The sequence below is a fragment of the Lampetra fluviatilis genome, chromosome 8 (genome assembly GCF_964198595.1).
Source record: "Lampetra fluviatilis chromosome 8, kcLamFluv1.1, whole genome shotgun sequence".
Classification (NCBI taxonomy): Eukaryota; Metazoa; Chordata; class Hyperoartia; order Petromyzontiformes; family Petromyzontidae; genus Lampetra; species Lampetra fluviatilis.
The window spans coordinates 13192898-13217828 of NC_136282.1; the positions used below are offsets into that span (position 1 = coordinate 13192898).

The 24931-nt window shown below is 44.3% G+C and overlaps 1 protein-coding gene across 2 annotated transcripts in view; it reads left to right on the top strand.

Moving 5' to 3' along the window:
* Positions 1 to 4290: 4290 nt before the first annotated feature.
* Positions 4291 to 24931, top strand: part of KIAA0930 (KIAA0930 ortholog) — a 34623-nt gene continuing 13982 nt past the window's right edge. The window contains exons 1-4 of one of the 2 annotated variants that reach the window (XM_078859202.1): positions 4291 to 4907; positions 10321 to 10469; positions 22831 to 22929; positions 23465 to 23542. In XM_078859202.1, coding sequence (XP_078715328.1) covers positions 4691 to 4907; positions 10321 to 10469; positions 22831 to 22929; positions 23465 to 23542 — 543 coding nt within the window. In that variant the 5' untranslated portion in view covers positions 4291 to 4690. Of the gene's footprint in view, positions 4946 to 10320; positions 10470 to 22830; positions 22930 to 23464; positions 23543 to 24931 lie in introns of both variants that reach the window. The other variant, XM_078859203.1, reaches the window with a different exon arrangement.

Genomic DNA, 24931 nt, shown 5'->3' on the forward strand with positions numbered 1-24931 from the left:
CCCACCTTAACCTACAATCCTCACCCAATTTATATTGTTGTCAGCAGCTTGGATTGGGGAAATTTAATTTACATTATGTGCATGTTTATTGGCTTGTACTGCCAGATTCTCTGCAGGATTCATATCTACAAAATCCACATCAACCATTTCCCCCAATGGATACTGTTGATATGCACGTGTCTTCATTGGTTGCCAAGGAGTCCCAATAATCCTCGTAATTAAATTCATCACCAGAGTAAATGCTAATTAGTATGCCCTTACGTCGGATCGTAATTAATTACGCACTCATCTGCTCGATTAAGCCGTATTATTTAAAAAAACAATGGTCTAATCATCAGTGCTGTCCTGTAGGAAGGTCACGTGCATAATCCGACCCATTCTCAAATGGAAGGTGCTCAGTGAATTGTGATGCGGCACACTTGGAAAAAAACCGGCTGATGTCATGATAACAGGGTTTTCCCCTTTCTGGCAATAAAACAGATGTTAAGATGTTAAAACACCAAACTGAAACCTTTGCAACGAATCATGTCTGCATTAACCACATATACTTGTGGTGAAAATGCAAACAAAAAAACATGCTCTGACAGTATGTGCATTGTCCGTGAAACTGATTGGTCCACACCAGAGACAGCTTTCTTTAGAGCCTCGTCTCAAACAGTGTTAGACCAGAGGACGCCAAAAGGCGATCAGCACGAAGACAACGCCACCATCAGAGTAATGAGAGCTCGGGTCGAGCAGCTCCATTATGAAACCTCATTTTTGTTTGCATTTTCACCAAAAGTACATGTGGTTAATGCATGATTCCTTGCAAATGTTTCAGTTTGGTGTTTTAACATCTTAACACAACTGTTTTATTGCCAAAAAGGGGAAACCCCTATTATCATAATGTAATACTGGCAAAGGAGGTCTTAGGCTGATGTCATGCCGGAAAAAGAAAAGCTTACTCTTTTTCTGCGATGCGTGAAAACTCGACAGCCTCAATTCTCCAGGATCCAGAGGGGTCTCGAATATGTGAGAGCACAATCATGGGTATTGGGAAGGTAGTAGAGGCTGCGCTTGCTGGGTCGTTCGAATCTTGCCAGCACAATGCTCTGTGTCTAACATTGTGACGTGTTTTTATTATTATTTTACACGCTTTTTATTAGCTCACTCTGTCTGTTGCTGTTGATGTATCCTCAAATCTTGTAACTCAATTTTAACCTACTTCCCAATGTGGTATCGACTGCAAACTTGGTATACTTATGGCATGATGATGACAATACTATATTCTATCATAATTTTTTTAAATATATTTTTAAACATTATTTTATTTATGTTATGTTTCGGCTTGGGTCTAATTGTCCACGGTGAACTGACGTTGGCTGTAAATCACCACGGCCCCTTACGTTATGGCAAGCTTCGGGGCCACTTCCTGGAGTCGTGGAGTTCTTCCATTACTAGTACATTTCATAAAAGCGTGTTTTAAAAAAAAGTTTTGTAAAATGTTACTTATTTAAGTTAAAGAATAGTAAGCAATCAGGTGTTTGCAAATGGAAATCAATTGTGCTTAATGACGTGAATTGTCCCGTGGTTCGTAGTGCAGCGTGCTAACCACTATGCCACCACTCTCACAGGAATACACATGTAAAACACACACGTGCAAATCAAACACTAAACACGGTAAATTAGTTTTACATTTAAATGTATTGATAAATACATCTTGATTCTCATTTCAAAAGTTAGAAGTACTTTTGTTACATTCAATTCTTTATTAAGAAACAGTACTGCAATGTTTATTAAGAAACTGTACGACAATGGATATTGTACGGTCTCTGCATCCAGTGCAGATTGGACCCAGTAACTTCTTTCATGGACAACAATAAAGCACTATACTTCAATTATAGTGCAGTACGGTATATAGTCAGTGAACAAATGGTGGCCATCTTCGAAATATGTTGGACATATGTGATGTTTAGGTGGCTTGCGCATTTTTGTTCTTAATAAGTGAACTCTAGAGATAATACAAGCCAAATTTGGAGCTGGTATCCATTTGAACGATTAACCACGGCATCAGCTGGGAGGGTAAATGACAAAATGGGTGAATCACAGGGTACAAGCACCATGAAATTTTAATGTAACCATTGCTACGTACAACTTATGCACCCATGATATATGAAACCCACTCGAACCGGAGACATAACTGAGAGGAATAAATTGGGACAAAAGGATTTAGTGAGGTGAGAAGAAAATGAGAGATCTCCATACATTTTAAAAGTGGCAATATTTTCTGTCATTGAGCGCTGACAGTAATAATGTAAGAGTGGGTTTATTAGTGTTTCCAGGAATCAAACACAGAGCTTTAGGATTCAAGAATACTCTTCTTCAAATACTTACCTGGCTAACATTAAGGCTCTTAAACCACGATAGGTTTAAGATGAACACATGGATAACGGGACAAGCGAGAAACATTAGAGACATCTTATTGAACGATAAGGAAAGAAAGTGGACTTCACCAGGTCACACTGCTAGACGGGGATGGTGGCCGATATACATAAAACTGGTAAAATATACGCAAATTAGAGAATATGCCCGAGAGGATGATGACCACAGCAAAACGTGAGGAACGAGATCAGCCGACGTGGAGGAGATGGACTGTGACATCGCAAGACCTCAAAAGATTGGTGATGGCGTGGGGAGACCTTCATCCAGCAGTGAATAGGATAATGGTTGATTATGATGATTACAGTGATCATAGTAACGCCGAAACCTTGTGAACGGGTGATCACAGCCACAGGAGAGCTCACACAGACCACCAAGATGCCGAATGTGGCCTATTTAACAATGACGACCACAACACGTATGTAACATTTCGATTTAAAGCTTTCGTGACTGCAGGGATTCATCTTCTTGGTTCTTTCGGTAAAGTCACGTAGAAGGGAAATATAATGTAATAAAATATTATTTTATTATATTATATTATTATGTTTTATTTTTATTATTTCCCTTCTACGTGACTTTACCGAAAGAACCAAGAAGACGTATGTAACACTATTCACATATTTGACACTTGACCATAAACACATATAAACCACCACAGTGACAATCTTTACATAGCATCTGTAGTACATTCCCTGTGCACACACACACACACTTATAACTGTATTAGAACAAAATATATTGACCAGTGACCACACATTGGTGTTTTACCAAAAACTGACCACCAGCATGGCGTTTGGTGATCGACAAGGGGCTGTCCATAAATGACGTCACGCACTTGGGGGGGGGGGAGTCAGACATTTGTGACGATGTGTGACAAGGGGGGGGGGGAGGTCGAGAAATGTGACGTCACATCAAAATGCGCAACTTTAAATAAATATAGACAACACGTTCTACTTAAATAGACTTTTTAATAAATGTTTTCTCCTACAACATCAGAGTGCAGCACCACATTAAATACGCACTACAATGACAATAGTTTAAAGCGATTTGAAGCATGTTTTATTTGGGGGGGGGGGGGCAGAGCTTTGTAACGTCATATTTGAGGGGGGGGGGGTCTGACTTTTTGTGACGTCGTGTGACGAGAGGGGGGGGGGGGTCAAAAATCGTCAAAATTCGCGTGACGTCATTTATGGACGTCCCCACCAACATTTCAGGTGTCGGCTTTCTTTCCAGAGGTACAATCAGAGGCGTAGCTAAGGGGGGGCAGGGGGGTACATATGTCCCCGGGCGCCAAGGTAAAGGGGCGCTAAAATGAGGCTTACAACGTCACATTATAACTTATTGCGGCAGGCGCGGCAGCCTGAAACTACTGCACAAATCTACACCTCAACCTAAAAGTTTATATATCCCGCCACACACAGCCTACATGTCATGTAATTACATTTTGGTATGTGATTAAACGGGGGGGGGGGGGGCGCCAATTTTATAGTTCGTCCCCGGGCGCAAAATATCCTAGCTACGCCACTGGGTACAATTAAGCTCCCCCTCATCACAGAACCGATCTTATTCACTCAAACGTAACCGCACAAACAAGCCAGCCGGTGGCGAACTAACAATGACCACCAACATGGCGGATGCAATCAATAAAAAACGATTACAACGACCAATTTCCGAATATAAAACGACGCAAAAACTTATAGACAACCCCCACAGAACATGTCACGGCCGGTTACCTCACAAAGCACCGACACAAAACTTGCGCAAAAAGAAAACAAAACAAAACTACAGCGCATAGCCGCCGTCTAAACAAAAAGAATAAACATTCTAAAAACTGACCTCCAACATGTCGGCGGGTGACGTCACAAGTCAACCTCAACCCGCGGTCGTCGCCGTCGACATCATCACCACCATCGTCACCAGCGTCACGAGTGGAATGACAGCATCAGCAACAACAACAACAGCAGCAGCAGCGGCAATAAGCTGAGTGAGGGAGAGAGGGGGGGAGGAAGAGAGAGCACGGACATCCATTCGCATCGCCATCCACGCTCAGCATCTTCTTTGTGCCTCTCCGGCGAGCTTCCATTCCTTGCCATGAGCCGCTCTCGCCCGGCTCCCGAACCGGGGCCGCCACCTTCCTCCGCCTCTTCCTCCCGTAGGAGCTGAGCTCGGACGGCAGCAGACACGAAGGGGGGTGACCCACGAGGCACGAGTCACGGAGGAGGAAGGCGTCGCGGCGCAGCTGAAATGACAGCGCCCGGATCCAGGGCGAGCCATGGCGGCACGAATTCCCCGGCCAACGGCTTCGCTCCCTGCGCCTGAGCCGGATCTCTCCTCATCCTCTGCGTCTTCCACCTCGTCCTCCACATCGTCCTCCTCGTCGTCCTCCACCTCTTCGTCGTCGTCGCTGGCCTCCATGCTGCTCGCCATCGCCCGGGAGAGGCAGAGGCTGGGCTGCGGGCAGGGTGAAGATGGCCCGGAGCCGAGTGGTGGTGGGTGTTTGGGTGCGGGGATTGCACAGACCCAGAGGGTGGGTTTTCTTGTAGGGTTAGGGACAGATCGGTGTGATGATGATGGTGGTGGTGGTTGTGGTTGTTGTTGTGGTTGGTTGGTTGGAACGGTGGGCATTGTAGTCGTTGTTGGTGGTGGTTGTTGTGGTGATGGGTTATTGCAGATGTTTTGGTTGCACTGTGGTTGTGTGGTCATTGTTGTGGTTGTAGTTTTGGTGGGTATGATGACCGTTGTTGCTCACTGTGGTGGTGGTGGTAGGTCATTGTGGTGACGGTCATTGCAAACGTGGTGGTACAGTAGTTGGTGGTCATTGTGCCGGATTTTCATTGTGGCGGCGGTCATTATTGTATTGTGATGGTCATTGTGTGGGCACGTTGCAATCATTGTAGCTACGGTGGGTGTATGTGCATTGTTATGATGACATTCATTGTTGTGGTGATCATTGTGGAAGTGATGTGATGTCGTTGTTGTGATGGTCATTGTGCAGGTGATGGTCGTGATGGTGTTGGTGGCAATGTTGTTGAGGTGGTGCTGAAAATTGTGGTGGCGATATAGCCATTGGATATCACAGGTTCATAAGTACACTGTAATTGTAACCTTATTCAACTCATTGACTACCCCCTGCCGTGAAAATGTAAAGTTACCACCACTGGCATAGAGGTCTAGCTAAGAGGCGTGTGCCACATCATTGTTTAGTTCCAAACTATTTTAAAAAATGTAGTGTCGGTAGTGGAGATAATTGGTGTGGTTGATGAAGGAGTTAACAATCAACAAAGGCGACATGGCCTGGTGGCCATGTCGCCTTTGCTGGTGTAGATGGAGAACAACAACTCCAGTTTCACATTCAGGTGTTCAAGCCAGAAAACCTGTAATGTGTCCTTCGTATTTGTGGATGGGAGCATTGCGTCGTTACACGTTGTACAGTCTGTTCTGGATGACCACATTGGCACACTACTGGAGAGTTTTCCATTTGTTCATCAGGTATCCGCATCTGTCATGGTTTATGCGGATGAGATTTATGGTGGACCATGAGCTTCGTGGAAGATCAAACACAGAGATCTTCTGTGTTGGGTCTTTCACAAGGTCAGAAGCACTGGGCTGGTAATGCTGAACCCAAAGATACAATTTTGGTTTTAGCCATCCGTGATTAAACTTTTGTTTTAATTTTGGCGGTTCTCAGCCTGGCCACAACCACACGAAAAACACATTGCTGCTCTTTGAGAATGTAGAAATATCGTGTGTACTGACTGTACTACCATTCGATGAACACTTATCCATTGCAGGGTTTGTGGAAAAGTGCGCCCCCTAGTGTGTTAATAAGAGGTCACTAAAAGAGATCTCTGAAGTACAGTCGTTCTGTAATGTCGCCTTCCACGAACGATTGTCCGACACATGTGGTAACGCAGGGCTCTCTGGTAGTTTCGAATATATACTTGCAACCCCATGACCTGATGCCAATGAAATAAAATCGGGGAAAAGACAAAAAATAAGTTATCAATGAATATGTGGGAAGTCAACACCATTTGTCCTATGAATAAACTCGTCCCTGCCATGGGGATGCAGAATTACCACTACTGTTTCGGGATTTGTATAAGAGGTGCCACAAAACCACTTCGACTTTCTTTGGTGCTGGAAGGGGCGTGGTGGTGATTGAGGTGTTTTGGAATTCATAGAGACAGAAGTCATGGTGTATTGTAGATGATCGAGGTGGTGTTGATGGGGGTGGTGATATACAGTACAGCACCATTGTCAGTCCAATGCTGGATGAATCCCTCTCCATACCGCGTCGATCGTGGGGGGTTTTTAATATACTTATCTGCACTTCACACTGACCACTGCCAGTCCACGACCAGTTCAGGAATCGCTCTCCAATGGTGTTATCCGTGGCCGAGATCATACTCCGGTTACAGGGTTCATAGCGCAGTGCGCTAACCTCTGTCACCACTGCGTCACTTCTGGTAATGTTGGTGGTGGTGTAAACGGTAGTAATGATTGGGGTGATTGTAGTAATTAGTCAGAGGTGTGGACTCGAGTCATGTGACTTGGACTCGAGTCAGACTCGAGTCATGAATTTGATGACTTGCGACTCGATTTGGACTTGCATAACAATGACTTTGTCCCACCTATGAGATGTGGACTCGAGTCATGTGACTTGGACTCGAGTCAGACTCGAGTCATGAATTTGATGACTTGCGACTCGACTTGGACTTGCATAACAATGACTTTGTCCCACCTCTGGTAATTACCAGTAGTGGATGTATAGCAGATGAGGCAAGACCAATTAGGGTAATGATTGTTGCAGTCAGATGTTCTGGCCATCCGCATATCACTGCTTCCCATTATTTCAGTGGGTAACTGCTGCTCAGTTATACCTACATCTGGAGTCCATATTTGATTATTCTTCCACTGAACTTTTCATCAGCCTTTACGCATATAGACTTCTACCCAGCCAGAGCTTCCAGAAGAGGCAACGCTACATTTTTCTTTGTTCTCCCAACACGACTTTTGGTTGTTCTCACCCATCTGCACCATTAGCCGCTCCATGTACAGATGCGACACAAGGCAACTCAGGCAATTGGTGATATCTTGTGTTGTGTCCTTAATCTCTTGTCCCTGCAAATAGTAATCTTGTTAACAAACAAATAAACCCCCACTGTGTTTTGCTTTGAAATGGAAACTCATGCTGGTGGTCTTTCTCAGTGTTTTGTTTCTCGCAAATTAAAGCTGAGTCACGATAATTACTGTGTTTCCTTCATGCAGGATAAAACACAAAACATAATTTAATGACGCTGTACCTAATGTGGAGACGTTTGCATCTGATTTTGGAGATTCCGTGCACACTGCTCCCTATTTACGAATTTATTTTTTAGTGTAATTGTTAACTTACCAGACTTGGCAGTTAAAATGATGATAAAGTATTCTTTGGGTCTTTCGGTAAAGTCACGTAGATAGGTTAAAAGAAAATAACAAAAAAGTACGACGTTTCGATCCCAACACAAGCCCCTTTTCCTGATGACGACCGCTTGTGTTGCGATCGAAACGTCGTACTTTTTTTGTTATTTTCTTTGAACCTATCTACGTGACTTTACCGAAAGACCCAAAGCTTTAAGTTATGATGGTACAGGTTCTTAAATCTGCCTCTGTCCACCCAAACAATGGGTACGTTATTTTAATTTCATCCCCCTGCCTCTCTCCATCCAGCAGTATAAATGGGTACAACCACAGTCAATCAGCATGTCCTGTGCGGTGGTGGAAATAGTGTGTCCTCGCACATCTTGCAAGACACCTGGTCAGTGTGGAAGAGTAGGCCACATACCTTCTAGGGGGCTCTGTGAAGCTAGGTGAGGGCGTTCTGGCAACAGTTGCATAAGCAATACATTGTAGGGCTGCACCTTGACATTTTACAATTTTAACTGCGCTCTATAAATAACTTTTTAAGTAAGGTGTCATTTACATTACTATATAGATGGGACACAGTCTTGAATTGAGTAGAGAAAGGCCTTGAGCAACTTGAACAGTGGCAGGGTGTCCGCAGCATGGATCGCTGGAGGGAATTTAGCCCCTGGGGGGCAGAAGCAGAGAAAGGAGAAGCCTCCCTCCCATACATTGGGTGTGGCTGATGTAGTAACTGGATACTAAATCGATATTTTTTAAAACACAGCTGCTGTTAATATGGTCACTTGCAACCACTTAAGTGTTTGTACACGCCTCGGATAAAAATGCAACCCCATATTTTCATTGGCAACCAAATAGCCTTAAGAGCGAGCCTCAAGCGAAAAAAAGAGTGCAGCGGAAGGATGCTGGCTGATGTGACAGTGGCCACTGCAGTTTTTGCGTGTTGCACTCCAAGTGACATCATCCTACATCTACTGAATGCAAATCTCTAATCGTAAGGTGACGACGAGTGTTGTTGGGTGCTTTCTGTTGCCCCATTCACAATGCGTCCGACCAACGCTGCTCGACAAGGATTAAATTGACGCCATGTTACGAAAAGCCACGAATATTTTTGTGTTTCATTTATTCCTGACCTTTCGCTTAGATACTGGTGCCAATTATCGCTGGATATTCTGTGCAAAAATGGTCGGTGGTTAAAGCAACAATATTTGTATATTAGCACAGTTTAGAATGAATTAAAAAAACTGTCTTTTGTGGATAAAGTGCAAGATAAATCATGAAATTGTATTTTAATGCTTTAGAATAGCATCAAAATCCCAAAGCAACCAATAAAGCAGCAAAAAGACAGATGGCTATTTCTAAGCAGGTTTATGTGTTGGAAAAAACCCCAAATGAATGCACACATCAAGGCGGATGAGCAGTGGCATCACGTCTGATCGAGCCAGATTGCACCAGTTTGAACAGTGCCATAATCCGTTTGTGATTCTACGCCGCACGATTGCCCCACTGACAACAAGCCTGCTCGGACAGACAAAGCTGCCGTTGTGTTGCGCAAAAGTGCGCACTTAATTGTTCGGTACTAGAATTATCAGAAAAGTATTTAAATGGATTATGTTAATGCGAGGTATACGTTCCTGGTTTGTTTATTTAACCATGATATCTTGGTGCATAATGGGAACAAAGAACGTTGATATGGATCATTGAAACCACTGCGTAGGTTTTGGGAGGTTGTGTTGTACAGCTCTCTGATGCATTTTTCGGTTGCCCGGCAACTGAATTGTTACTGTGGAGTGATACGTCGGATGTCATGCGGTACAATAGATTGTTAATGTATTTTACACGATTGATTTATTTACAGGCAGCACCAATATATTTGAATTTTTCATTGATATATTGTGGTCTTATCCCCCACCCGTGCCCCCAATTTTATCCCATTGTACTATCAACATCATGCCCTAAGATGAAGAATACATTTGAAAATCCTACATCCCGTGTGTCATAAAATGGCCGCGTTCTCTGACACCAAACAATTCCTTAAAGTGGTCTTTTTATCATTCATACAGCAGGGGCTGCACGTTCCCATACACTCTGCTGTGAGATTGCTTATTGCATTACAAGTCAAAGTGAAATGGGTTTTTATTAATTATCAGGCATGGCATTTATCCAACTTATTAAGTGCAAACCCACATTTACTCTGATAGATTTAACGTGCAGTCACTGGTGACCAGGCTGTGACCATCAACTCACTACACATACGGACACGGTTTATTTGTGGTTAAACCCAGTATCTCAGCAGTGCCTACTCTGACATCTCAGCCACCCGACCACGCCAAAACCATGATTACCAATGCGCACACAATCTGCCGCAACCACCGTTCAAGTTTTAAACATCTTGTAACAACAACGTCGGCATCTCAATAATGTTCTTGCTGTTTCCCCCCCTGTGGTGCTGCCCACGTTTTACGTGTCCCTTGTTTACGTGGGCGCCCCACCCTGCAGGGTTCCTGGCCGATGACCGCATCGTCTTCTGGACGCAGATGTTCTCCAACTACTTCATGGAGACGGCGGAGCAGGCCCAGGACGACCTGCTGTTCTACGTGCGAAGGAAGCGATCGTGTGGCGAAACCCTTGCTCCCAACAGTATCCAGGTCGGTGGGCACAGGCAGCCATCTGCTGTATGTTCGTTAAGGGAGCCGATGGGCAACTTTTTTTAATATGCCCACAAAATATTACGTCTGTCTGTCGGTTCATCTGTCGACACTGTTGACCCCCCCCCACAGTGCATATAAAAGGGTCACTTGATGGGATCACATAAGATCTCCTTCTGCGGATTGTTCTGTGTAACGTGGGGATGATTTACTGCTCTGCAAGAGTTCTGAATGGATTGTGCTACAGGATTGCAGTTGCAAAATTGGGGTCAAATTTGGGGACAGACATTAAAAACGAAACGAATATTTTCAAAAGCCTTCAATGAATTGCTCTGGAAATAACAACACAGCTTAGCAATGCCTAGATCTGTACACTTTTTTGGGCAAGGTTGGTAAGGAAATGCTGTTGAAAAACTAAATGCATTAAAAAAGACGTAATATTAAGCTGGGTACCAGCGTGGTGAGCACACGCATGCATGCTTTAGAACGCAAGTGCGTTGGTATAAGCCTACATGTTTAATGTGTGGGTATGTGCGATGGCTTGCTTTTCATACATACACACATGCGGTTTAACCCCTAACAAAACGTATGCTTCTTAAATGGATCGTCTCCTCATCGCGTTTTTCTTCTACCTTCTAATTATGTTTTTCTAGCTACGCTATCGGTGTCCTGTTGCCATGAGATGAAGAGCTTTTCATTTCAGACCCTCTCGGTGAGCGTAGAATCGTCTCGTGTCAGACCACGGTCCCCCTGCAGATCTTGCAGAACTACTTCTCCGGTCACTTCGGTAGTCTCCGATCCACACTCGGGGGTGCATTGAGTGCTCATCGCACGACAGTCGAGTCGACGTTTTCCAATCCCATAGTTGCAACTCGCCGAATTGGGCGACAAAACAAATGTAATGTTCAGTCATTAGCTACCAGGGCAAGGCCATCGGCTCACTTTGAATAGCCCGGTTTAATTACGGGTGGCTGAAATCTCAATTTCAATTCACTCAGTCATATTCTTGATGATTGCTTGTGTTGCAGTTGAAACGTCGTGAGAATTTTTATTGTTTTATATTTAAATTATTTTATTATTTCCCTTCTACGTGACTTTACCGAAAGAACCAAGAATATGAATCCCTGCAGTCACGAAAGTTTTAAATCACTCAGTCATGTTTATGACTAGGTGAGAACCCCACTGAGACAACAGGTCTAACTGAGACATGGGTTAGAAAGAAAATAGAGCAAAAAGCTCAACAGAGATTTTTACCGTATAATAATACATTTATAGCCCTTTATCCATCCACTGCTGGAGGAAGGCATCCCTATGCCATGTCAGCTGTTGTGTTGGGGTTGTTTTTTGTTATCTTACTTCACTACATTAGTCAGTGAGGGTTTGTGAAAGCGGAGGGCCGACCAGGCCTGGTGCAATATTACTTTCCACTGATGTTAGTCGTGACAAGGAATTTCAATTCAAGTTTGACATTTTGGAATGCATTGTGCAACTAACTGCCCCTGCTCCACGCAGCCAAAAATAAACTCTAGAATTATACGAGAATGCATTTAGAGTATGGCTTCGCTTTCCAACTCGAGCGCCTTTCTGTGAAGAGTTTGTATTTTCTCTCCCTGTTCTGCATGATTTTCCTCCGGTGTCTCAGGAATTCCTCCCATAGCTAACAACAACATACTGGCCAAAAATCGCAATGCTGACAATGACCTGCCGATTTACTTGATTTTGATTACACACAGAAACATTAGCCCCTCCTAAAACACTTGGCAGGACACTCCTGATGAAGACTGTTGATACTCAGTGAGGCCTTCCTGCATAAACAAGCTTCGTAATAATAATAATAAGGATCTCGAGTTGAGGATATCAGTAATGCCAGCCTAGCACTGTGACACTATAAGCTCCGTGAGGAACTCCGCCACGTTGAAATCTAGTTCCGCTCATTGTGAAATGCTTGAATGTTACAGAGCTGCCAGTTAATTAAGTGCACCACGGTGGCGAGATGTTAAACACCTCACCTGATGTACAGGAGGTTGTGGGTTCGATCCCGACCGTGACGATGCGTGTATATTTGGAGTTTGCATGTTCTCCCCGTGCTTGTGTGGATTTTTCTCCGTGTCCTCCGGTTTTTCCCCTCTATATTTAGAATCATGCGTTTAGAGTATTTGGCTGCTATACATTTCCACACGATGATTAACCACTTCGTTGGGCGATCACTTGTGGCCAGCTTGCTTCTGAAAAAGAGCTGTACGGCTCAGTGGGCCTTGCATGATAGAATAAAAATGGTCAAAAAAGCTCCGTGGATAACTTATCCACATAAAAATCTAGTTCCGCTCTTTGATGCATGGGTGAACGTTACTGGGCTGCCAGTTAATTGGGCACGAGCGCAGGTGGCGATGCTTTACAGCAGCTCCCTCGTGTGCCGACCCCACTCTGATTAGGAAACCTAACCTGGTTTGTCTTGATGCTTGGACACGCTTGTGCAGGGGGGACCGACCGCACCTCGCCAAAATTGAGCCGAGTAAAGTACTCTTCAATCCTCTCGATGGATCATCCTTCAATCAATTTAGGCCAGCTTTTGTACGTACATTATTTCCTTTCCTCGGCTGGTCCTGTTTACTAATGCAGTAGCAAAACATTGATATGCTTCCAATATCAAAGTACTTGATAATTGTTTTTTTACCCTTCTATCTGGCAACAAAACTGACACATTTTTTTACGAGGAGTCATGTTTGCATAGACCACAATACCTGAAGTCAAAATGCAAACAAAAAACACAACTCTGATAATGTATGCACTGTCCTTGAAGTTGATTGGTCCACACCCGAGACAGCTTTCCTTAGAGCCTAGTCTCACATGGGTTGGACCAGATGACGCCAAAAGGCGCACAACTCAAAGACAATGCACTATCAGAGTATGAGAGCTCGGGGTAAGCATTTACACCATTGGAACCTCATTTGCCAGTAAAAAATATGATAATTGTTCTTTTTACCCTTCTATCTGCCAACAAAACTGACACCTTTTTTTTTTACAAGGAGTCATGTTTGCATAGACCACAATACCTGCAGTCATAATGCAAAAAATAAAGGTGTCAGTTTTGTTGCCAGATATAAGGGTAAAAAAACAACTATAATATTTTTTACTGGCAAATGAGGTTCCAATGGTGTAAATCAAAGTACTTGTTTTTTAGTTATTGGGACGGAGCCGTCGCATAGTGGTTAGCAACCCAACTTAATAAACGCAGCGACCTGAGTTTGATTCCCAGCCACAGCCTGCATCAGTAATGAGCGATAGCTAAACTCGTCCTGTGGACCCCCTTCACAATTGGACACTGCCAGGCATGGTAAAGTATGATCAAACAACTGCCCAAACTGACACAGCGTGAGGAGGCCAGCATTCAGAATTGAATTGACAAAATGCTGTGAATTATGATTTATTATTTGTGCTAGTCAGCTGCCATGTCCCTTTGTGTATGTGCATAGAGAGCAGTGGCGGCATGGCTAGCGCACTGTACTAGGAACCCACACCACCTGAGTTAAATCACTTGCCACGGCTGACAGTGGCGAGTGACATTTCAACTGTTCCTGGGCCTCTTAAGTTGACTCAGTCGTAAATGAGTACCTGGTTTGATGTGTAAACTCCAGTACCTGGGAGACGGACAGCTTGCTAGGCATCGTGCCCACGACCACCCAGTCATGTGCCGTGCCGGACTTAATAGGGGCTTGCTAACATCACTTGCCGTAACATTCTATAAGGTTACACGGGGATCTTTGTTTTGTGTGTTTCTTCGTGTCTCTTCATGCCAGCTTTTACAGTTAGCAGAGGTGGGAATGTAAAGTATGTGCCATTGCATTGTTTTTGAGGAATATTATTCTAGTGCTTGGTGATTTCAAATGGCAGTGTCCCTGCTGTCTGAGCTTCAGGCATTAACACTGAATTCTAAGAATCGTAAATGTTACAGTCGGACTTCTGCAAGCTTCAAGAATTCACACTGAACCGTAACAATCGTAAAAGGTGCCCTATATTTCGATTTAAAGCTTTCGTGACTGCAGGGATTCATCTTCTTGGTTCTTTCGGTAAAGTCACGTAGAAGGGAAATAATAAAATAATAAAAATAAAACATAATAAAATACGACCTTTCGGCCACAACGCAAGCAGCCGTCCTCAGGTGGAGAGCAGGTTTGTCGATAAGACAGACTCTGTCTTATCGACAGGTGGAGAGCAGTCTGTCGATAAGACAGACCTGCTCTCCACCTGAGGACGGCTGCTTGCGTTGTGGCCGAAACGTCGTGAGAATTATTTTATGATGTTTTATTTTTATTATTTTATTATTTCCATTCCACATGACTTTACCGAAAGAACCAAGAAAAAGGTGCCCTAGTTGCGGCTCTTCGTGTGCTATTGCATCTTATTGGTTCTTTCGGTAAGTAATAAAATAATAAAAATAAAACATAATAAGATGAATCCCTGCAGTAATGAAAGCTTTAAATCGAAATAAAATGCTATTGCATCGTTTGGTGTGTATGCACACAGTTACTGGAGACATTCGCTTTTAACTCATTTAAATATACAACAGAAATATGAAATGGACGTGAACAAATTCAGTGATCGTAATTTGCGACGTAGTGACGTCACCGCTCTATAATCTATTAATACAGATTCGATTCTCTATTACCGCTGGATGGTATTTTTAACACGGTTCAAACTGCTGTGTACACCACCTTCCAGCTTTAGCTTCTCGCCCCCATGTAGAAGCTGCGGTGCCCCACCAACGAGCCGGTCAAGCTGACGTGGCTGTACGAGATGCCCCGTTAATTCGCGGAGGGGTGTGTGTGTGTGTGTGTCCTGCGTGCCACATTTGCCCGTCACTTTTGAAAGACGGGCGAATGCTTTCCGTGGTTTTCTCTCGATCCGATCCTCGTGAGCGCTTATGCCCATCGTGATCCTGATGAACGAGGGGAAAAGGAGGGATGGGGGTCAGATGGGTCTTGAGCCGAGTGCACGCGAGTGCCGCCTGAACCGGATTACCTAAAGTGCTTCTCCATTAACAATTTTCTTTTTTGGATCGTAATAATAAAAGCGTCGCACGGAGGCGTTGATTAATGGAGGCCATTATCCTTCACGTATGTGCGGCAAGCCATCTTTATCATGCTATTGACCAGGTTCACCGTGAATCAGCCTCTTGCGGTGTGGGAGGAGGCTCGAGGAGTCTTGTGCCATTAGATGCCGTATGTGCTTTACTGCGCGAATGAAATTCGCGACATTTGTACGATACGTTCGTATTGACCCACAAATTGATTGATGAATATTGATAGCATTCTTATCGGTGCATATGTGCTTCTTCTGAAATCGTCAGTAATTTTTATTCGAGTGCAATACACGTAATTATCGCAACGTTAAAACGAAACATATGGATCACTTTGTTTTCATTTTTGGCATGCGATTTCCGCCTTTATTTTTTGTATTAACTTTGTCATTTGCAACTACAATTCCCTCAATTCCCAACCAGCACTTGAGGTTCACCTATCTGTGGGAGGGGACAAGTCATTTACTTTAGCGGAAAATTCTCCGCCGACTCTTAAAATTGGCGTGCGGCATGGCGACAGTGAGACACGTCAACACCGTTTTAAAGGACAATAAACTGTGCTTCGTTGTAAATATATGACTCCACGCTTTCATTTAAACACAAGGCGCCAGGCCTTGAAATCGTCTCCGGGGAAGGGTGCTGCATCAGAAATTCTCGCGTGCTTTAGGACAACAGGGGTGATTTGTTAATCTCTGAATGCTGCAAACGTCCCCCGCCGTCGGGCACGCGCCACGCTTTTGGCCGCATTCCTGTATCGGCGGAGTGGGAGAGACGGATGGCCCTTGACCGTAATTCGCTGTCCCGAGCGGTAGCAAGATCGCTCAGTGCCACCAAAGTTGCGCCCGCCGATGTGCGTTACGTCAGAGCGGCCACTCGCGTGAGTAAAGTGCGCACGTGGGGGGCTGCGAGCCCGGGCGGTTTAAAAATTCATAGCGGAATGAGAGCTTCGGTCGTCCCACTGGCCCGGGTCGCTTGTAAAAACCCGCACACCGTACTTCCCAATTATCCACGGCGCGCTGGCGCTCACCGGAGCTCGCAGCGCGGAAAGGTGAGCGTTTGCGGCTGTCCGTGGTGCTGAACGGAGATTAGGAACTTGCCAGATAATTACCCCGCTCGAATGAACTGATGGCAGAATTGACCCCAGAGAGATTCCTCGACTCAAGTTGCTGTTTACATTTCAGGTGCCCTGTGTGTGTGCTCAAAATGCCAGTGCCGTTTTAGCGCAAGCAGACATGCCGCAGTGAAGATGACATATTGCCCTCTGGAAATGCCAGCCTCTATAAATTATATTCAGCTGCGCACAGTCATTTGAGGGCCCATAATGTGAAATGTATTTTGTTACTTCATGCAGTCGCGGTGTAGATGTTCCATATTTTTACGATTTTATTTCTATTGTTTCAAAATGTTTTATTTTACTTTCGCATTGGTATGTAAGACATTAGATAACTGTATATCGTATCACCTTTTCATAGTATAGAAAGGATACGCATAATGGCATTTGATATTCATTGGTCTTTTTCAGAATCATATTTTATAGTATATTTTGGGTTGGTGGCATAGAATGTTTTCTTAACTTGGTTTACTTCTGTGCTTAGTTGGCCTCTAAATTTTTCCATTATTCCTACCACAGTGATCTTCATGAACAATTTATGTAGATTCAAAAAGAGAAATCTAACAAACCAACTTTCATCAATGTTATAAAAGCTACATCGCAAAAGTTTTCTGAATATTAGATTGGAAAAATAAAGATGTAAATACAAATTACGAAAATATTATGCATCTTGGATTTTCTGATGGCAAAGTCGTGATAACGTCCAATGGAAATGAGCTGCAGGAAATGGAATAAGAGTTTAAAGAATGCTGCACATTCGGGTCCAGAATAAATACGAGCAAAACACCAGATAATGTACCACAAGTTCGCCAAACAAGAGAGACACAGCTGTAAAACACACTGGATTATGTATCTGGAGGACAGCTATTTAAGGCAGACTGGAATAAAAATGGTAAATAAATAGGCAGACAATAGGTGGAAGTGCTCAACTGAAGAGGAAAGTTTTTATTCCGTGTGTACCACCTGCTATGACATGGTTCGGAAACGTTCATTCACGAACAAAATTTTTACCAAAACTGAGACGTGCCTTCTTCCAGCAGTGCTGGTGATGACGGTTATTGGTCACTGGGTTTGGACCCATCATCTCGCTACACGTGAGAACTCAATTTAACCACGGGCAGCTGTGATGCAGATTCAAACCCAGGACCTCAGTGGTGCCAGCTTAGTGTATCTGACCCCTGAGTCACCTGGCCACCACACCCTCTGACTTTGTAGATGTATAAAGTGGAATATAATCCTGCCAGACCTTCGTGAGCGAGCGCATGTTTTGGGAGCTTGAAAGAGAACCGTGGTGGAAATGTACCAGTACGTTGATAAGGCAGCACAGCTTGTCCCCACCATAATGGACAACCTTGTCGTATGCGTAGCAAAAGTGTTGTTGGCAGGGTCGTTGGAGTGAGCGAGCCGGTGGAGCACTGGTCGATGTTTATTAGCATAGGTGAGCCTGCTGTGTCTCGACAACTGCGGCTTTTTGTGAAGTCGCTTCAGATGTATACGACGTACGAAAGCATTAATTTTTTGCGGTCAACATTGACTTATAAAATGACATAGGTGGGACATCCATCAATGGTTTTAATTACGATAAGTACAGAAACGATTTAAAAAGAAGCTCGCATTATATCCAGCTAAGACGTATCGCTTACAAGACATTGGGTCGGCTTCATGAGTAATTTTGCCGAGTGTGTGGCGGCGGTACGTGCAAACTTAATGGCTTCATGGCCAATAGGCAGCTGTCTTCATTAACCGTCTGGACAGGCTTGACCTTTATCCATGCAACAACAATAAAAAAAATCAAAGAGAAAAAAAACTCCACGTGATTGCCAGCCATTATCAGCAACACACAGACCCGAGCCGCTGTGGATCGATGAGAAAGTTTATAAGTGACGGGCCGGTGTTTACGTATAAAAGGAGGCGAAGGCCGATTGCTCGGAATTTTGTGTTGTTTTAATTAAGGAAGGCGAGTAGTTTTAGTTTTGATTTTTTCACGTTTTCCCCACGATGCCCTTGGCTCAAAAAAGGCACGCAGTGTTTTTGTGGAGGGGGGATTCGGGAGCTCTGTTATCGACCCTCGGGTGTCCTCGCAGCCCGGCTCCCACGTTGGGTGTCGCTCGTCGCCTTGTGGTTTTTTGTCAGCTTAGGGGCCTCTCACGCTTGACCTTAATGGAGAAAGGCACGTTAATAGCAAATAAAGACGTCCTTCCAAACTCTACCAAGTACGGAACTTTTGATCATTTAGTTATTTACAGCGACGATCAATGGTGCGACCATTTGTAACCTGACATTTAAAAGTATCAGCGCTGAATAGCGGTGCTTTATTTTTATTTTGCTTAACAACTGGTCTGCGATCGAGTTGACTGTTTTTAAGAAATATCCACTTTTTTACGAATGGTTTTGTAACAAATGTAATTAATAATTTGCAAAAAAAATCAGTAGAATAAATTGCTTCATATTTTAATTAACATTTTTATTCTTGGGGTCTTTCGGTAAAGCCACGTATATAGAAAAATAATCATTTTCATTAACACCGATTTATTTTGGGTGTTAGAATAGGCTAGCATCCACCACGCCTGCTATTAAGCCAGATTGCATATCACTGACAGTCCAATTTCATCCTCTGCTTGTTAATTTTCGCATTGAATTACCAAAGCGTGCAACAAAAGTTGACGTTGAAATACCCGCAATGTCGTCCGCATGAGTAGATCACCGCGTGTGTGAGCCCGCAGGACCAGACCTCAATTTTTGCAAATTCATCTCGGCCAATTTTCACGAAATAATTAACCGTCCCTGCACCCTCCGTAACTATGGTTATCCAGGACTCGTTTGCGCGGCGCTTAATGAATCTCAATTCACCGTCTACTTAAGTGAATGGAAGTTGATTGATGAAATACTCGAAAATAATTACCGCCGGCACAGAGAGCCACGTGGCTCATTGTTTCCCTCTGCTGAATAGAAAGGTGCTCTCGATGCTCACCCACCCTGCTGTCTTTGCCCCCCAGCAGCATCGGACGACGTCTCGTTTTGCTTTTAGTCTTTTGACTGTACGCGAGCCGCCTCGGGGGCCGATGCCGGCCCCTCGCGTCGCACTGAATGTATCGCCCTCTTCCGGTCCTCCAGATTATTTAGATTATTGTGCTGCTGTAGATGTCCAAATGATGGGCCACTTTTGTTGAGCTGTCATTTGTAATTCTAGATTTGAAGCTTTCGTGACTGCAAGGATTCATGCTCTTAGTTTTTTCAGTAAAGTCACGTAGGTAAAAAAAAATGAAATTAAAATTAATAAAAAATAAAATAATAACGTCGTGATTTGTATTATTTAATTTTTATTAATTGTTATTTCATTTTTTTTTACCTACCTGCCATTTGTAGCCAGGTAGCTTCTGAGAAACAAGTTCATACTTCAGTGGGCTTTGCCTGGTAGGATGGGGATGGTTTAGTTTTATTTGTATGCCTTTGGGTGATTTAATGATCTTTATTGTACTTCACACTATTAGCATGTTTTGTATTGTTGTTGTAACGCTCTTACCCACCCCTACTGGACATCTGTGAAAAAGAGCTTTATACCTCATCGGATTCCTCCAGTATAAATCAATATTCTGATTCTGAATGCAATTTGCCCACGGATCAACGTGAGCATTGCACGTCGCCCTCGCAGCCAACTGACCCAAGCCTCGGAGCTTGAGGTTTGTCATGCTAGTTGAAATCCGGGCGGCCCAGATGATCTCAAATTTGCAAATAGTTAAATTAATCTTGAGTAACGAGCCTTAAAGAAAGCAACAACAAAAAACAATGGCAAAAATGAACGCAAAAAATGAATGTTCGTTGCTGCAACAAATGTTTTTTTCCCCTCTCGCCATTTGACTTTTATTTTTCCTTCCGCAAATGACCCCGGGGGGTAATTTCGGCGTCGGTCGTTGCCATTGAGGTAATTGGTTATGGCGGAGGAGGAGGAGGGGGGGTGGGAGGAGGTAAGGCCTCGCGGGGGCACACGCTCTCCCGAGAGCCCCCCGTGGGGGGGGGGGGTGGTGGAGGGGGCCATGGGCCAGGGAGTTCTGCCGCGAGTGTTTACACTGGGCGAGCAGGTGAGAGCACGGAGCACACACACACGCGGTGCGGCTTTGTGCTCCGTATACCGTGGCTGGAATTGCTTTTCATGGCTTGTGGGAGAGTGTTGCGGGGAGGGGGCGTCAGGGGGGGGGGGTGGGGTGGCGGTAAGAAGTAGATGGAATTATGGGATGAACCGCCGAGCTGTCAGAACTCCGTCTCCTTTTGGAGTTGTTCAATTTAAATTCAGCACACCTGGTCCTGTCCTGCATTTCTAAGCCGGACGACTTGAATTTAAAATCGGCACTATTTTAAAGTATTCACACTCAGCTGGAGTGTCGTAACGAGAAATTTTTAAAATTTGCACTTGCCAGAACTAAGGAATGGTATTTTTTAATAGTGACATTGATGGAGTCCTCATTTCGATCAGCATAAAGAATCCTTTTGCAACAGAATCCGATGAACTGACATGGTTTTGTTGCTTTCAAGAGAGATGAGGGCATTGAGCTGGTTTTAAATATTCAAAAGCACTTTCAAATTGGAAACTGGTATAGTGGTTATTGCACTGTGCTCTGAAACTGGAAGCTAGCGCCTTGAGTTTGATTCCCAACCACAGCTAACATCAATGGCGAATGATATCTGAACCAATCTGGCCACTACACCCCCTCCCCACCCTTCACCAACCAACACTCACCAGCATGGTAAAGTATGATCAAACACCCCCCCCCTCCGCCATGATCCATACGACATGGGGAGGTCTTCATCTATGAAGTGCATTGACAAAGAGGTGCAAAAAGCAGCATGTAAAATTTTCCTAAAAATTACGGAAACGTTTCCAACTTTTGATATTGCGTCGGTGTACTTTTTATTGACTTGGATGAAATTGTACCAAGCTGGCTATAAGCTAGCCAGCTGTATAATGCACTCAGGCATATAGCAAGTGCTGGTACAATATCATATTCAGTGTGCGAGTTTAGTCAGTTCTCAGAAGCTAAGCAGAGTGAGACTGGTTAGCATTTGGAAGGCAGACAGTCTGAGAATGCCAGTTGGCCAGGAGATGAAAGTACAGGATTGGATTCTTGAATTTATTTGAGTGTAATCCCCTTTCTAAGCGTGGGTTTTAGCCAGCTACCCCCTGATTTACCCCCAGATTTCCTCCCACATGCTAAGCACAGCACTCGTAAATGTAATTGGCCAAACATACCAACGCAGAACGATTCTGTAAAAATCTCAATCAGACTTAAGTGAGGCTTTCCGAGTAAAATACTGGGCGCTGTTATGATTGCGTCGTACGATTACGAGACATGGCAATGGTCTGCGGAGCCCTTCATTCAGCAGTAAGTTAATCGTAGCTGCAGATGTTGATGATGATGATGAAAATTATTATTCAGACTAGCCTTTTGCCTGTCCAAGGACGGGTGTATTGTAGTAAATCTGAAACTTGCAAACGAAAAGCAGACCGCGACGTGATATATTCATTGCGTTAATGCGTGTGCAATTTGTAAGGGCGCGGTGACACAGACATATTTAATTTTAAGGTTATAATCCCTTGTTCATGTTCATCATGACGTCCTTTTTAATTGTATGTCTCAATAGCGTTACGGAGATCACGTGACGTGAGGGTTCTGCCTTTGTAGTGAGGGTTGTAAGTTGACGCTGAGGAGGGGGGAGGAGGCGCCTCGCCCCCCCATGTGGAGTGACGTCACCCGCTAATTATTATTAATGGGGGGGGGGGGGTGTCCATTTGGAGGATGTCACTTGTTCATGCTTATTAATGAGGGGGGCTGTTTGATGGGGAGTGATGTCACCCGCTCATGATTATGAATGAGGGGTGGGGGGGTGTCCATTTGGAGGATGTCACTTGTTCATGAATATTAATGAGGGGGGATGGTCGATGTGGAGTGACGTCACGAGCGTTAAGGACATTCCTGGGTGATTATAGGAGGTATGTCACCACCCAAGTTTCAACGAATGAAGGCGTGTTTGGTGGTGTCAACTCGGGCAAACACATTATTAATGCGGCACAGGGCACGCATCTCCGGAGGGCATGCCTAACGGTCTACGTCTGTGCTGTTGTGCAAAGACTAATATCACATTGACTTTTTCTGTCTCCCGTCTGGTCTGCGCCACAGGTGGAGGTGTACAGGAGGGACTCCCGAAGGCTGCCGGGTCTGGGAGATCCGGACATCGATTGGGAAGAAACTGTTTACTTAAACCTCATCCTCCAGCGGGTGCGTAAATTAGATCCAGTGAAACTTTCACAACCAGGCACGTTTAAGTTGGCCGCCGCATACTTTGAAAACATTGCACGGACACGCAAAAAAAACTGAACGTAAACAAACGTCACTGCTGTTCTCTGGCAGTGGCGATAGCTTTTATATATAAATACTCATTAATTGGCTAAAAACATTTTAATATGGAGAGGACTGGAGAGTTTGTAGAGTTGTTGGTAGTGCGGGCTCACCGCCTGGCTGTATCAAACTAAACATAAACATTATATTGTAGATACACACACATATGTATTGTGTGTCCTGGGGTGTCCAACTTGAGGTTTAAGCGTCATTACATCTATTTCCCTACTAATTAAACTTCAAACCCATATAGGACAGCCCATGATGCCCAGATTAGGTACGAAGCTTCACGATAAAAGCTATTCGTTTTTTGGGAGGGAGCGATTTATTTTTCTTCTAATGAATGGTGGCACCACTGCGCCGGTATCCGTGCGGTCTTACCACGAACGCTTGTGCCTGCTCCTCGCTGCTGCAGTTCGAGTACCTGGTCACGTGCGCCGTCTGCACCCGACCGGACGGCGGAGACATTCACATCCACCACAAAAAGTCCCAGGTGAGAGAGTCATCAGGCGTCGTTGGACATCGCCAGAACGACGATTACGCTCGCATAAAACTCGGGAGCGCCCACACAAGTGCCGGGGTGCTTTTCACTTGCGCCAAAGCGTGTAACGGTGCGTCGCTTCGTCGGTTGGAATCGGTTGTTGCAGCCGCTCGACTCGAATGAGTGAAAGAGTCAATTATTTACGTCTTATACACAAGTGCTACGCTCGTGCTACATTTGGTGCGAATGGTGTGAATAACACTGTGCAAACGACACAGAAATAAATGAGTAAAAATTTAGTGATTACATTTTTTTTTTATCGCAACCCTCAAATCCTGACAATTAATCGGATCGCTATGGCAAGTTAATCATTTCATGACTAATCTACACAGAGCAGCCTGTTCGTCATTAATGGCTCAATTTGTGATTCCTGTTTTCCTTTCTTGGCCGTGCATATTACAGTTTGATACATGTAGTTTAAACTTAAAAAGCGCAACCCAGCTGCATGCGAATTCGCCGATTAGGCGGCCTATTTGGCATGACAAGGAGCAACCGAGACCGACTGCCAGCCATAATTTCTGCAATTAAGATGCCATTTCATACAGACAGTTTAATAAATGGTAATTGTACGATGTCCTTACGGATTGAGTAAACGCACGATTGTCCCCAGGTGAGCAGTTAAGTCTTGATCAAGCTTTTATCGTGTTATTTTTGTATGTCTGTTTAATGAAGTCTGCCACTTGCTATTGAGTCTGGCACTCTCGATTGAACGATGCTGTGCTTGGCGCCTTGGCTTTTTTGCCGGGGATGGGAATGTTGTGATGCTGTTGCTCCTCCTCTCTGGAGTCAACGAGTGCAAATGGTTCAAGCAGTGCTATTGATCTGCGGATACAGGCTAAGCTCCCCGAGTTCTAATCAAGTGCATAATCAACTGGATTCTCAGAGGTACTACATGGCATGGGGCACTTTTGCTGTGACCTTCTGAAAGTCCTGAGATGATGGGCTTGTTTGTCTGGCTTTTGTAGCCCTTGCCCTCTCTGCTGTAAACCTCTTTTCTTTCAGCAGCAGCAGTTTTATAATCTATGCAAACGATGGGTGAATGCTTCATGTAGGCCAGTGGAGTGAACAACACTGTACAAACAGGATGCAAAAAAAAGATAAACCATTCCAACGAGGCGGCAGAAAGGAGATGGAGAACAAATGTGTTCTTAATTTGAATTTTAACCAATGTTCGTGGACTTCCTGGGTGCGTGAATTGAGTACTAATCAAGTGCGCAATCGACTGGATTTTTAGTGATGCCACATGGCATTGGGATGTATTAGCGTGACCTCTGAAGTCATGTGATGGGCTATTGTCTGGCTTAAAGCCCTCGTTGTGTCTGCCCTAAGCCATGTGATTTC